This window comes from Chaetodon auriga, chromosome 20 (genome assembly GCF_051107435.1).
Source record: "Chaetodon auriga isolate fChaAug3 chromosome 20, fChaAug3.hap1, whole genome shotgun sequence".
NCBI lineage: Eukaryota > Metazoa > Chordata > Actinopteri > Chaetodontiformes > Chaetodontidae > Chaetodon > Chaetodon auriga.
Window position 1 is genome coordinate 7,320,599 of NC_135093.1, and position 16,141 is coordinate 7,336,739.

General features: G+C 41.2%; 1 protein-coding gene across 1 annotated transcript; it reads right to left on the bottom strand.

The window, feature by feature from the left end:
• Positions 1-1,039: 1,039 nt before the first annotated feature.
• Positions 1,040-13,995, bottom strand: LOC143339328 (cadherin-related family member 1a). The gene is made up of 17 exons (XM_076760502.1): positions 13,725-13,995; positions 13,177-13,272; positions 12,667-12,812; positions 12,525-12,575; positions 12,115-12,204; positions 11,875-11,961; positions 10,749-10,865; positions 9,568-9,711; positions 9,395-9,473; positions 9,215-9,315; positions 8,925-9,128; positions 8,240-8,392; positions 7,849-8,013; positions 7,138-7,205; positions 5,000-5,228; positions 4,329-4,583; positions 1,040-2,703 (listed from the first exon to the last, which is right to left on the bottom strand). The coding sequence occupies exons 1-17, from the start codon at positions 13,783-13,785 to the stop codon at positions 2,161-2,163; spliced, it is 2,589 nt and encodes an 862-aa protein (XP_076616617.1). The 5' UTR covers positions 13,786-13,995; the 3' UTR covers positions 1,040-2,160.
• Positions 13,996-16,141: the final 2,146 nt, after the last annotated feature.

Consider the following 16,141-nt stretch of genomic DNA (forward strand, 5'->3'; position numbering starts at 1 on the left):
TTTCAATTTTCTTTTTTAAATTGAAAATATTCACCTCTTATTAATCTAGTTAAATGCACTTAAACGAACTTACGAATGAATATTAATATAATGAAAATTAGTCTTCATGTTACATAAATGATGTTCAGTCAGTTCACACCCACTGCATCCATTATTATACGGTATTATGTAATTGAGATTTTTAACAGAAAAAAAGGTGTTAATTCAGTATGAAATATATGAAGTACAATGATTTTTTCCTACATAATGTAATATTTTGATGAGTGGTGGAAGACAGATAATCAGATACTTTATGCAACATAACAATACCACAACAATCCTATTTAAGTAAAAGTAAAGAAGTATTATCTGCAAAATTTTAAAAGAAAAAAAGCACATTATTATATATTACATGAATACTGATGTATGAATGTGAAGCAGCATTTTACTTTTGCAGCTGCTTGAGGTGGAGCTCGTTTTAGCTGCTTTATGTACAGTTTGGTAATTTGGTCTAGTGGTTCCTAAACTCGGGATTGTGGCCCTCCAAAGGGTCACAAAGTAAATCTGAAGGGTCGTGAGATGATTATCAGGTTAGAAGAGAAGAAAAAAAACAAAGCTCTGACATCTGTAATCTGTGTTCAGTCTGTATTCGCTTTTCTCTAATCTTTGCCTTTTTGTGAAACATTGGATAACTTGACCCCTGTGGGCCTCGGCTGAAACAATCTGCCACAACCAGTCACTGCTTCATGGTAAAATGAAGCTAAAATGTTGAGAGCAACTGTTTTAATCTTCAATAACACACTGTATTTTATAATCCTATCATTTGATTTAAAATCTTAATCTGCAAAGTCACTCGTAACTAATAAATGTAATCAAGTAAAGGTAGTTAAGTAAATAATACAATAAGTAAAGTACCTCAAAAGTGTAGTCGCAGAAGTACCAATGAACCATAGCTTTCTCACTTTAATGTGTCGTCCATGTTTGAGATGCCGATACAATAAAATACAGTGAACTAAATGAAACTAAACTAATATCCTGACAAAATGGAGCTCAGAACAAGTTATTTTCAAATATTTATTCAAAATCAAGACGGTACAAAGACGGTACAAATATGTTACTTTGAAGGACCAGGCAAGTGTAATTTATAGTTAACATATATAGTTTATCTCAACTTATTTAAGATAGATTTAAGTTAAGATATAGTCAGATACAAGATATGTATTACAGCAATTAAATGACTCCAATTTCATTTGCCTACATTTGAAGGCAATGAAGAGTAACATGGAACTGTTTGGACACAGACTCTATTTCTACAAAGGAAATGTCCCAGCGGGTCAAATACAGACTGACTGTGCTTGAAAATCTTAAGCATATCACTAAATTGTACTAACAATATCCAACTAGTGATGTTAGATGATTCATTTGTTCTTCATGTTTATTTACTGCTGCAAGATACAACTGGGAAATGTTCATATCTCGCCGTGTGTGTGTGTGTGTGTGTGCTCAAAATAATGAAAATAATACATTTCAAACGGACTCATGGTATTTATATAAAAGCATTTTTCTAGAATAACACACTCAAATAAATAGAAGCAACTCTGCTAGCTTGTGTTACTGTGAAAACCTACAGTGGCACATTGTAATCATACAAAAGAGCGACTTCTCAGCTTTCAAGCGGCTGATGTAACACAGTAAAAATATTAACACACGGGCCCTTTAGCACTTTAGAAGAAGCAGTGTTGTTTTTCATGACTGTGTCTTTCAGTTGTGCGCTCCAGTGAGCAACAAGAAGGGTTTTTTTTTAGAAGGATTTGTTGGATGAAATCCTAGTTTTGTGCTGGAAACATTACAGGGTCGCGAACATTACACTGTTCAGGAAATTATGCAACTTATGTACACACAGTAAGTCTTAGTAATCCTCTCCCTGGACAATTTAAAGTGGTGCTTCTTACTGTTAAGATGATGTAATCTTCCTCAAGATGGCAGTGTGGTGAATTATCTTCGACTGCACCCGCGACAGACTGTCTCCTCTCTTTACCTAAGCCAGGGCAGCTGAGGATGCTGCGGAGCCCAATTGTTCAATATCTCTTCTTAAGACATAAATATCTGTAAACCGTCCTGTTATACCTCTCGTACAGTTTACTCATGAATCATCGTCATCAAGACGTTTGTGTGACAGAGTTAGTAATAACCTTGGTTGCTCTCAATGATTTTCTGCTCCAGCTTCATTTTAAGCTCTGACACTAAAGCAGAGCTGATGTTTCCATCTTTGCGGCGACTAGACTTTGCTTTCTTGGAGCCTTTGGAGGCCAGCGCGCCAGATATTGTCGGGACCGCCCGGGGCTTCTCACTGGGCCGTGCGTTAGACGGGGGTGGAGGGGGCAGACAAGGAGCGCTGGGAGGTGGAGGCTTCAGCCGGGGGCTGCTGGTGCCCCGCTGCAGGCTGCTCTCTGGGTTGTCGATGAGGAACTTATCTGCAGGGTCGTTGAATTTAATCGTGGGCATCTTGAAGGTCCAGGGCTGCTGGTCCCTGGGTCGCCTCTTAATGATGCGACGTGCCGGCATGATCCTGTTTGACTTTGAGTTGCGCATGTACATAGCCGTAGAGATCAAGACTGTCACCCCTACCAATACGCTAATGATAACAGTGACCAAGCCTAGAGCTTTCATAGGATTGTCCCTACTTTTCATTAAAAAGGCCGCCATAGGACCCTTGAGAGGAGTCTGTAAAAGAGCACAAATACAAGAGTTTAAATCAAGTCCAAGGGACTGAATCCAAGCTTTAACGAAGCATTTGTCTACAGCATGCAAGCACGAGAGATGGATGTGCAAAGCACTGACAGAGGAGGCCCAAACAACATGTCTACCAACAATGTGACGCTCCCACACACACACACTCAGTCATCCGTCTTCCTCCGTCCTACAGACCGCTGATGCAAAGCTAAGAACTATGCACAACGCTAGTTGTTGGGAATGCGTCTGGCAGTGCGGTGCATAAAGATTCCTCTTTGGCATGTGACTCATGAGGGCTGAACAAGAACAATGACGGTTCATGAGACCAGAATGGAGTGAAGTGAATGACTGTGTGAGAAAAATGGAGATTTAAGCGAGCAAATCCAGGTTTAAATCTAACGTAAAAGGCTCAGTCTTTGTCATTTTGACAGCCAAATAGTCTGAGTCATGATCTAGAAAGATGGGGTTTTGGTAGTGTAAAAAACTACATTATTAGAAAAATACTGTATTTAGAATATTTTCCAATCAAGAAATAAAATAAATTAATAAAAAAAGAAAAATAGAAAAAACTCTCTTATTAAATTCCATCAAATGTGCCCCAGGACTCTTTTACAGACAACAGCTAACCAGTAAAAAAAATGACATCTTTTTACAGGTAATGAATAATGAGGTACCACTGTCAAGTATTTGTCACTTGATTCTGCGGACCACTTTAATATAGTTACTCTCGGGGTTGATTCGGGACTTTTTCACTGCGTTGCAGTACAGGATTGTGGATATGCAGATCGTTAATAAAATGAGCGAAGTGACAATGCTGAAACAAATTCCGAAAACAGTCAGCGGACGCTTGCTGAGGCCCATGAAGTATGAAATTACTCGACCTTTGACCTGAAATGCACGATACACAACACAGAAACACCAAAAACATGGAGTCATCTCATCATGTCGAGTGAAGGAATGAATGAATACATGCGGACGACAGAGAGTATCAGAAAAATATGGATTCATGTAAAAAAGGATAATGCTGTTATTTCATCTTTCATATTCATATCCTCAAATTTAGTGAAGAGACAAAAACCAGTATGAATTTATAAGAAGTGGGCGGCACATATTCCTGTGCACCAATCAGAATGCAGCGATATTTGAATAAAAATCTGATGACATTTGTGGGAATCTTTTCTTGTGTTATCTGTGTCAAATAATACATACAGATGTGTGCGCCTGCTGGATGTGCCAATAGTTAACTATTTGCTAACATTGTCCCCTTTTTCTTAGCCATAACATTAACAAATAGCCCAAAAAGCAGCTAATGCAGCTTTAATACTTTTTGGAGGACAGTGGAGGCAAAGCTTCATGAGGCTGTGACACAGAGCATCGTTGGTTTTGGTCTCTTCTTGTTGATATTAATAAAAGCATAAAAAATGACCAGCACTATCCTTTAAAGAAGATGAAATGTGATTGGCTGAAACAAGGATGCTAAATTAGCAGCAGCGTAGCGTAACAACAATGCCTATTATCGCATGTTAAAGTGCTTGAATGTACAGCTGGCGCTGCCTAAAGCTCAGGTTTGGAATAGGAAGCGCTGCGAGCATGCTGTGAGTCAGAGCAGGGCTTACCGCCTCCGTGATATCGATATTGACCACGGCTGTTGTGCTGAAGGATGGAGAGCCCCTGTCCCTGGCTTGGACCACCACAGACCACTTGCAGTCCTTCTCCTTGGTGATGTTCTGCACAATCTCCATTGACTTGATGTAAGGCTTCAGCTTGATCTCTCCGGTGTCGGCGTTGATGTCAAACGCGTTGTCTGGATCAGCTCTCATGATGGAGTACTGAATGACATTGTTTGGAGACTCTGCATCTTCATCTACTGCCTGTAAAAAAGTGGCAGAATAACATAAAATCGTTTGATATTTCGATCACTTTACTAACCTGCATAGTGGACTGCCAACTCTGTTAATAGAATCAATTCATGGTTGTTTTGGTCTTTTCATTGGATTTGATATCAGCAAAAAAAACAGATAATATCACTTATTTAGCAGTAATGATTAGTTTTCAAACATGGAAATTAAAGTCTGATTTTTTTAACATTAATTTGTCAGTTTTGTTGTGTATGATGTACACAAAAATAGCATTTAAAATTCTCTTCATTTTCAATTGTTTCATTTTAATATTGGCAGTCCTGATCTTCCGTACCTGTTGTGTAAATCTCATAAACAGCCGCTGTTTTGATCTCTTGGTATATAAATAGGTTTTCAGTGCACGTGGAAAATGACTCATCATGAAGTACCTCTACTCTGACGGGTGTACCAATAATCATTGTCTTTTCCAGGAGTTTTTCATCAAATTCTGGGGAGTGGTCGTTCATGTCGAGGACGGTGACAAAGACTTCAGCCAAGCCGTACTTCCCCTCCGAATCTTCAGCCTTGACGTAAAAGTTGTATTTAGATCTGACCTCTGCGTCCAGGCTGGTCCAGGGCTGCGTGGAGATGAGGCCTGACGACGGGTGGATGGTAAACCTGCAGGGTCACACAGCGTATGAGTCATCACCACAGGTGTCCATGCTGCCGACACACAAAGCAGGTGTGTCTAATGCTCACATCCTGTGAGTCTCTGCATGACTCACATTAATACTATAAAAAGCAGATTTCCATCCACGTGGTAAAAATACACTGATGTTAATTGGTTCAGTTCCTTTTTCACATTTCCTACCTCCTTCGTCTTCAGTGTTAAAATACTGTTACAAATGCAGAAGTATTAGCATCACAGTACACTTGAAGTACAAAAAGTGAAAGTACAGAATGTCTTATTTCAGATTAGTAAATACTGGATTATACTGACGGATGCATTAATGTGCTCATCACTTTAATGCTGCGGTCGGTGCAGGTGGTGTTCATTTTAATTACTTTATATACTGGTGGGAAGCTTAATCTACAGTAACACGTCAGTCTGTTAGTTGATTTTCTATCAATAATCTGAATCTGAGAAGTACAAAGTAATTTAAGTTCTAAAGTAAATGTAGTTGAGTAAAAATTGCAGTATTTACCAGTAAAGCAGCAGAAAATGTAAATTCTCAAGTAAAGTACTCGTACCTCATTCACCTGCATTCCAGCACTGATCAACTTTCTCCACCAATCATGTTGTATTTGTTGTCCTGAATATTTATTTGTTTGTTTGCTGTTGATTGTGATTAAATTTAAATTTTAATGCCTTTTCTGAGTAGTTACACTCTTATCAGCTTTGTTTTTCTGCACACTGTTGTGTTATTTGATAACTAAATAACTACTGGACAGACTTCACTCACATTTGATGGAAATTCTGGTCTGGTAAACATATCAAGGTCTGGTTTAGAGGCAAAAATGTCCCTTTTTATTTTTTCTTGAATCCTTTTCTTAAAGACAAATCTAGACACGTGAGACATGTCTGTTGTTGCCTTGATCAGTTTTTTTTAAACCTTCCAATTTTGACCAGATTTGGAGCAAATATTTGGATTAGCCTGGAACTCGTTCACTTGTTTGTTTTTGTTTTCTTGTGAAGCCATTTTCCTTTAATTCTTATCCAAATCCCCATCACTGTGTGCTTTTATGCAGTTCTGGATCCTTTGATTTTTTAAACATTTGCTTATTTCAGAGATCTTTTGAGTAATACTGTCTGACTTTCCAGTAGCTGTATTAAAAACAGACACTGTGCCAGACAGCACTGTGTGTCGATGGCCCCCCCACTGACAGACTGCACCAAGTTGCACCAAGATTGTGTCATTTTTCCTACAAGCAAAAACGTTTGTAATCAGAAAAACTTCACCCGAGTATTTGACAAATAAGATAAGATTAGATAAGATTCTACAGCACTGATGTGGGTTTGTGCTTTCTCAGTGCTCTCTCGCTCAACACTGGGCTCGCAGCCATTTTATCCAGCCGTCTTTTCTGTCTCGTTTTCCACTGTGAGATTTCACAAGTTGCCTTGAAACTGATAACTTTCGCACAATTAACTCAGGTCGCTGCCTGAAGACGAGCATAAATTCTCACTTTTCCTTCGCTGCATGCTGCCTTGCTTTTCAAAGCTGCCGTTTCTGTGGCTCCAGCTGTCACATCGCATGTTAATTGGCTCTCCCTATGCGAGACGGGCCAGGCTGTCTATTTTTAACCCTCCAATCCAATTAGGAGATTAGCCAGCATCTTGCAGCCATTTTAGAGAGAGCTGTTTGTGCAGCAGAGGGGCCAATCAGACTGGGTTCCTGCTTGCCACTTCAATCAAAGAGACAAAAGATGAATCAAGACTGGTGTCCTGCTGGCTGAGTTTACCCAACACCCTCAGCGGTGTGGAGTCATATTCACAGAAAATGGACTTCTTTAGTCCATGGAATTGCAAGAGTTAAGTGTGTGATCAGACCAAAACTGAAGCTGGCAGGAGTGAAAGGTCTTTACTTACAAATCTGATCCTGATCCATAAATCGTGTATTTGACTTCACCCCAAGGCCCTGAATCGGGATCATTTGCCTGCAGGAAAAACAAGCAGGACAGAGATTAGAAGCCCGGCACATGAAATAAATAATAAAGCATGAAAAATGTACAATTTGTAAACAAGATTATTTACTAATTGGATAAATTAGTTCAGTATAGTTACACTAGGGAGCAAAAAACTCAAACAAAGTGGCTGAAGGTGGTGCAGTTAGATGTTTTTACTGGAGGATAACCAGCCAGGGTCTTAAGCTCATGTACGGTGGGTGGTGCAGGCTCTAAGTCTCTTCCTGTGGTGAGTGGGGATGGAGGTGTAGGTCAGAATGATTAACCTTGGGGCAACATTAAGCTCTATACTCCATACTGTAGCTTGGACATGTTGCCCGGCCGCAGGATTCATACAGTCTAATGGAAAGGAAGAGACAAATGTGCCGATACTTCTATTAATAAAAGCGCTGTCGGAGGTGCACCACGGAGCATATGCCAGAATGTCAAAGGAAACGTGAATTTCCCAAACGAGGACCAACAAAAACAAAGCCAGGGACCTCTGAGCTTTGCTGTCCGGCGACAACCTGCTTTCATGTAATGAACTGCACCGAGTAATATGCATTTATTTGAGGATTGATGGATTATATAATCACTTAGGTGGGGTTAAAGCAGAGTTTAATCTCGATTGACTCACTGTTACAGACAGAACGCTGGAGCCTCCAGGGGAGTTCTCAGGGACCCTGGCGATGTAATACTGGGACGTGAATTTGGGAATGTTGTCGTTTGTGTCCAGCAGGTTGATCACTATGTCAGCAGTGGCACTGAACCTCTCAGGAGTGTCGATCTCCACCGCCAGCAGCTGCAGAGAGGCATGTGCAAAGAGGGATTAAATGAAGGTCTCCTCGATGAATTGATTTGTTTATTGACAAACAAGATGAAGAGTCTGCAGCCGCACGAGCAGCTCTGTGAGGCTCTAAGAGGCAAACCACACTGTATCATTTATAATGAAATTCAGTGTGTTAGCAGGGTTGCTAACATGCAAATTAACACAGCTGAGTCTAATTTAGTGACATAGGAAGTCTAACCTTAAAAGAAATGGTTGGTCCCTTTTCATAGTCGATGCCAGATGTGTCTTCCACGATGATGGTCACCTGCGCTTCGTTGAGCACCGTCTGGGGAACCACTCGCAGCACTCGACTCGGCCCCACGAGCCTCAGTTTAAATTTAGCATTTGCGCCCTGTGCAGAAGAAAAAACAACAAGATGCAGAAAGCATGAATCAGTAAAGTGAATAAGGACATAGCTGCCCAGAAAAACAAGAAAACCAATGGTTCATCAGACTCAAGGTGGCTTCGGCAAACCTGGCAGACAATGTTACATGAGTCACTGAGGCCGGTTGGAGAGAATAAACATGACGGCATAATGAATTTCATTTTGTCTTGAATTAATGAACAGATTTCATGAACATTATGAAGTGGTGTTGCATAACTGCACATACTTTGAGGCTGGTTGGCAGATCTTTATGCAACATTGTACCCAGTGGTATTAGTGAATCTGCCAGCGCGGAAACAAACTCAACACGGAGGGAACATCAGTTTTTGTCATCAGAGCACCTGGTGTTGCCACAGTTATTGACAGTTAACAGTATGCTTAAAGCAAATGTCTTGATGATTGATTGTTAGTTGATGTTCAGCAGGCGTAGACCCTGAGGAAGGAATGAAAAGATGCAGAGAGCTCACTGAGGCCTGAGGGGAGTCTGGGATAAGTCTACCTGATCGGAGTCATTGACGGTGATCTTGAAGCCTCGGAGGATCTCCCCTGCAGGAGGATGCTCGTACATGGTGACCTCAAACTTGCTCTGCGGTCCGTTCTCTCCGTAAAAGGTCGGAGGATGGTTGTTGAGATCCACCACCCGCACCGTCACCGTTGTAACCTCGTAGTCCTGCAGCTGATCGTTTGCTCCCACCTCAGACGCCTGGGTTTAAAAATGCCATCGATCAACACATTCAGTGATAATGGAGGATTAAAAGACTCAAAGGCGAAAAAACAAACAAACATTACCTTGACTTTAATTTCATATAATTCATTTTTCAGCAGAGATGGAAAAGTTGTCAGCGTGATGCATCCGCTGGTGCTGTTTATGTCAAACACACCATCACTACCTGAAAGGTGATAAAAGAAATGTGTCTGACAAACAGGCTGAAAACAGTCAGAATTCATTTCCTGATGCGACGTTCTTACCATTCATAATGGAATAGTGTATGGGGTTAGGATTGCCTTGATCTCCATCTTTAGCGTACACAGTGAATATTTCAGAACCCTGGAGGGAAAAATCGAATCAGTCTTGGACGTATTTACTGGCTGTAATGGTCGATCACCTTCGCAGGTGTGTTAAGAATAAGAGCAGGACTTACAGGAACCGAGACTTCGTAGACGTAGCCAAAGTAAGGGGTTCCTATGAAGGATGGGGGCATGTCCTGGGCGTCAATTACATTGATTGTTATGGTGGCGGTGGAGGTCAACACCTGGTGCCTCCCTTTGTACTTTCCACCTCCATCCTGAGAAAACAAGAGGTCACACAGAAGGCAAGTTTATTTTATAATGAACACATTTTTATCAAGACTTTGGACGATGCTTTTATCCATCGAAGGTTATGATAAACTAGTCAAAAAAAAGTTTTGATAAAGGACATTTTATGTTATATTTGGCAGCTAATGGACTCACACTGGTAGATACAGGCATCATGTGATCTTTGTAAAGGCTGCCCCCTTTAATCAAGTAAAATCTGCAGCATTGAGGCCTATTGGATGTCTCTATACAGAGATTTAATCAGTAACAGTGAACACTTTCCCTATTTTAGCCAAATAATTCGAGGCCTCACACTGGCTGAAAGTAACCAAAAGCCTAGTTTGAACTGGTTTGATGACTTTGGTTAACTGGCTAAATAGTATTACAAAAAAAAAAAAAAAAAAAAAAAAAAAAAAAAAAAAAATTAGGTGGTTTAGTGAGATTATATCAGCCTTACTGGTTAGATGTTTAAAACTGGGATGTAAACCTCTTAATCCACATTTAGCGTGTCAAATCCAGTATAACTGGGAACTGTGGAATCTGTCATTTCATTTGCAACGCTGTGTAAATTATGATATTACGTTTCAGTGTGAGCGAAAAAATGCTGCTTTTTAGAAGCTGCATGCGCTGTTTGTTGTCTGACACTCTGAGCTGAGGCTAGAAAAACAAGCCGGCTGACCTCATCATGCTATTACTCACAATGGAAGGATTACACTTCAGGTTGCTCACGCTGGAGCAGTGCTGTCAAAACTTCACCAGACTTCCATTTGCTTCACTGGAAAGTGTCGGCGCCCAGAGAGCTTAGTCACGACTTGATCCCAAGTCGATCCCAGCTTGTTAAAAACTTTCTGAACAGATTTTATTTGGATGAGCACCAGAATAAACGTGTCAACAAGCAACACTCCTGGAGAAAAGCTGTTGGGGTTGTTTTGTTGTCTGTGTACATCTGATTAGCCTGCCGTGCTAACTCAAAACATGGGTGACCACAGCGTGAACCAAACGGCACAGGGCAGCGGTGACCTCTCACCTTTGCAACCACCGTCACAAAGTGCGTGGGCGTGGTCTCGTAGTCCAGCGTCTCACCAGGTTTGACTCTCAGGATGCCGCTGTGCCCATCGATGGTAAACTTGGCGAACGGTGAGGTCTGATAATGAATAATATGATGAACACACAGTCGACACATGGACAGTAACAACCACTGTGCTGTCAGCTGTCGGCCCGGACCGAACCTAAACCCCTATTAAGCCTTCAGTGCCTTGCTCAAATGTAATTGAAATTTAATCCACTGAAGTAACACCATTTCCAGACTGCTCTCTGGTATGAGATTAATCTTCCCCTCCACACACTGTCCCATCTCTCGAACGCCCTTTTCCTCCCTCCACATGGCAGCACAGCTCTCATGATGTCAGCTCGACCTCTGGTCTTACCCCCGAGCGTTAGGGCCAGTTAACAGTATCATCATGTGGATAATGATGCTGAAGTCGTGATAATAAAAACTCTTTTAAATGGATTACCGAGTGGAAATGGAATCAAACGATAGTGTGAAACAGTAAATAGATAAAAATAGAAGGAAATGTTAAAAAGAGATGCTTGCTCATGCTTTCGAATAAGGTTTCGGGAACTGAGAGGATGAACTATTTTGGCAGACCTCAGGGTGTCCTCCAGGGTGCCGGAGTAAAGAGGTCTGATGTAGGCTGGAGTCGAGCTATTTACGGCTCTACATGTGATTAGTAAAATCAATTCAACTGGAGGTGCAAGGAGACTAAAATAGCTTTAACTGTTTTAGCCCTGGTTACTCGAGGTCGCTTATCCGGGCGCGTGTTACTGTAAAAGTCTGGCTGCTGCAGTAAAGATAGAGCAAGACAAAATGAAAGCATGAATTACACTTGAGGAAATATTTGGCTGTGGGTGTTTAGCAGCCGATTTGAATGAGACACAAGATTCAATGCTTGAAATTCAACACGAAGCCTGCAGAGTGTTACTGAAATATATGCCACTAGACTGGACCGAAATAGCCTTGAACAGCCTTAGAAAGCCTTGTTATAATTCACTTGTGAAAAGATTTTCCATCCAGTGCTCAAGTTCAGCAAGGTAGAGCTTTAGAGATATCATAACCGAGCATCATCTGCATAGAAACGAAGCTGGAGGGTCACCTGTAGATAATATGAGACGCTGCCTCCTGAGCCCATATCTTTATCCGCTGCCTGGACTCTGTAGATGCTACTTCCTGGAGCAGTGTCCTAGTGAAGAGACAAGAGATGTTATAACCCTGAAACCCACTCAATCATTTGCTTGACTCAATCAGCAGATTTAGAGGTCGTCGGTGGCACAGGAAGTCTTATAGAAAGGATTTATTGTACTCATTTCGGGTGTATTTATTCGATATACTACACCTCCGGGATATCAATGATGAAAGGCAGATTTTGAAATTCAGGTGGTTCATCATTGGCATCAGTGACAAACACTCTGACGGTCTCAACAACCTGAAAGCAACAAGAAAACAAAACCTCAACCGCAAATAAAAACAACTGCGCCAACTGGATTTTAAGGCTATGTCCATTTTCACATCAGATCAGAAAAAGCTCATTTTATATATTTAATACATTATTTCTTTAAGCACAGACCATAAGGATGATAAATCCTGCTGTTTGTCACAGAACTTATTTTGTAGGAGGTCTTTTTTCTTTAGTCTCACTAATTTTTGTTTTATTTCACACTTAGATTGTAGTTTAATAGTCACAACTGTATAAATATGATGACTGGGAGGTGTGATTAATGCAGCGGACAAACAGTAAAAACGTACCTTGTTGCGGCCGTCCGTTATGCTCACGAGCACTGAGATTTCATCTTGTTTCTACAAGAAAAAGGTGACGTCACTTTGAGCCACAGGGACGACAAGTTTACCTCAGGTTCCTTCAAAACAAGAGTCTCTTAAACAGGCTCACCTCTCTGTCGAGCTCCAGAATTAGAGTCACGTTTCCTGATTTGGAGTCCACACTGAAATATTCTTTGGAGCCCTTTTCAAACGTCAGCCCATATCGCACCGGATCTCCCTCTGGATCTGTGCCGTTCAGAACGTACACCTGTGTCCCTTTGTGGTGACAATGACAAAGACACAGCGCTGTCACAGTGGCACACTCACAAAACATTTCTGTGTTTGTCAAAATCATGCTGGGAACAGGAAAACGCCTTTGTGTCGTTCCTCTGTTTCTTATTCAGTGCGAATGGCACGTTTAATCACCGGATCAGGTGAGCTACCACCCATGTTGTCTTGACGTACGTCAAAATCCAAAAGGTATTACAGTGATTAGCTGGAGTTTCAATACCAGTGTGATGATTTCATCACATATGCCTGCGAAATAAACGGCGTTACACTACACTACACGTTATCTCATACTGAAATCAACCAGATCTGTGATGGTTAAAGTCATCGTAAAGCTGGACATGAGGCTTACCAACTGGTGTATCCTCGGAGATGCTGAACAAGGCCATGTTCCCATTTGTGCTGCTGGGTCCATTATCGTAAAAATATGGAGCATAGTCTGATTGCCCTTTATGGGAAAACAAAAAAACAAGTTATTTGAGCAGAGGAGAAATCATAAAATAATGACACAACCTTTTAGAAAGCTGCTGAATTGACTGTAAAAACCTGAAAAACATCACTTCAATCATATAGATTTTGTTCTATTTCTTATGGAAATTCCTATGTAATCAAGTGATAACTGTTGCACTCACTTGCTAAAAAGGGCAGGAGACGAAAGCCGGGAAGAGGAGGAGGAGGACGGAGATGAGTTATAAACATATTTGGGTTTAAGTTTTCACTATCACAACACACACGTATAATCACATGTTCCTATGAAGCACAGGCAGCATGAGCAGTCTACGCTAAGATGTCCATGGCCTCTGTGCGTTAGAGGATTAACCAGATAAGAGCAAGAAGTCTTAACCACACACAAAGAACAAAAAGAAAAAAAAAACAAGAAGAAGAAAAGCAGAGCCTTACCCAAGGTGAAGTGAAGCAGGAGGAGAAAGAGCAAAGCATGCGTTTTCTTTTCTTTCTTCATCCTGGTGGGGAGGTAAGGCTTGGCTGGCTCATGTGGAAGGCTTGGCGGAGGGAAAGCGAGCAACGAGTGTCGTGCCCTTCTGGAGGCGTCTCAGCAGCTCAGGAGGAAGAGGCTGGGACAGATTCTCAGGCACTAATCCAGTGACGCATCCCTTCCCTCCGCAGACATCTTCTAGCGCACTGCCCTCGCTCCGATTGCTCCTGGAAAACTGCACGAGGAGGGAAGAGAGCTCAGGTTTCACACAATACGGCGCGATCATCACACCTCTGCACACATGTGACAGTGCACACATGGGGCTCTGCCGCCATCAGCACTGTTAAATCAAAGGCTTTGTGATGCAAAAGAATTCAAGATCATATTGAATTAAGTCAAACAAACGTCCAAACGTGCAGCTCATTTGCTTCTATTTGTTTATTTTGTATGGACACATGGCACATTTGGCTCCGCTCGCCGGTGTTTTAAAGGCTTTCAACAAACTCATTAGTCACATGTAGCGAGTCCCACTGGCCTAAGCTTCCCGTGGCTGCTCTCCTTGGCAGCTCGCTGACAAGCCTCAGCTGCACTTGTGGATCTGTGATGCACTTAAAGCCAAGAGGCTTTCTTCAGCCACTTTCACCAGTAAACCAAGTGACCTATCAATCGCTGCGCTTCAAGACGAAAACAAGCCTTTTTATAAATAATCAGTCAGCAGTGTTTGATTTTAAATGTCAGAGCTGCAAGCCTGCTTTGTATCTTTAGTTCAGCGTGATGTTTGCCACTCAGCACTGACTAAAATTGTAAGAAATCCTCCTGGTATGAACGACGTGGGCAGGTTAACACCCAGCCCTCAGATTCAGACAGACACAGCCCAAAAATAAAAAAACTGACCTGATTAAAAAAAGGAAAAATGTGACACTCTGAAGGCCAAAGTGTGATGTTTTGATCTTGCATCCTTGACTGTATGTGATGCAAATCAAGAGCCCAAAATGTCATACTTTTTTTTTTTTCAACACAATTTCCACTTCCACAGGAGAGTTTTGCACCTTTTTTTTGTTTTTTTTTAAATAGAAAATATAAAAATCATACTGTCTTAGATGCAGGTGTCATGCGAGCGCACGTTTCAGCGAGGTGTGTTAATGCGCTGACTTACTCACTAAGAGGTGCAGACTTGTGCACTTCCCATATTCACAGGTACAAAAATAGTGTCTGACGTTCAGTGACACACTCATACATCTTACTGGTTGGCAGGAAATGATAAATCTGCTCTGTAGACTAAAATATACACGAAATCCGAGGACCATGTTTACAGACAAGAATTAATGTTAGTCAATATTTGAGATTTAGGGCCTAAAAAATATACATATAAGTATGGAAATGTAACAACGCTTAATTTCAAGTAAACATCCTGCATTCAAAATATTACTGATGTATTATGAGCAAAATGTACTCATGCATTTAAAATACAAGTACACATTAAGCATGATGCCACCTTTTAGGGTGTTATAATATCTAGTTTAACACTGATTACCGATTGACTGACATGTAAGCAACATTTTAATGCTGCAGCTGGTCGAGGTGGAGCTGATTTGAACTACTGTTCTCATGTAAATTCACCATCTCTGTTTGGTGTGTGTAAACTGTGGGTCCAGTATGTGCTGGTTTAACGCCTCTCCTGCACCTTGCAGTGTGTCAGCATTGCTAACATTTGCTAGTTATTACAAAGCACAAAGTACAGCTGAGGCTGGTGGGCATGTCAGTATAGTTTGCAAGTATTTAGTCATTAACCAAAGGAGACATGAACATGAGTGAAATTACACAGCAATCTGAGAGATGTCAAGATATTTTACAAAACACCACAAATGTCAACCTCGTGGTGGCGCTCGAGGGAAAGTGAACATGTCTAAAATTTTGTGAAAATTCATATGTGAGAACTTTCACTGTGCAGACGTCGTCCCTGTAACCACGCTGCGAGCACGGCTAAATATCGACCTAAAAATGAGCTGAAAAACAGTGCAGTAAGAGATTTAGGCTGATATGAAAACAACCAAGTCTGTGCGTGATTATGCAAGGGAAAGAGCTTGTGAGGTCAGAGTTCTTCAGGTATTGTGGGTTAAAGTGCTGAGGCTACACAACATGCATGGACTCATTGTCCTCTGGACTTGTTTTGAGTCTCTCTCTCTCTCTCTCACACACACAGATCACATCAAGCCTCTGTTAAGCAGTAAAAAAAAAAAAAAAAAAAAAAAGTTGGACCCTAACCAAATATTGGTCATCAATCTGAAAATGACTGACAGAGAGCAACTTTTATCCCCAGTAATGCCAGATCTCCACATGCTGAAGCTTTCCCCAATCTCATCCATTATTGCCCTCTTTATCC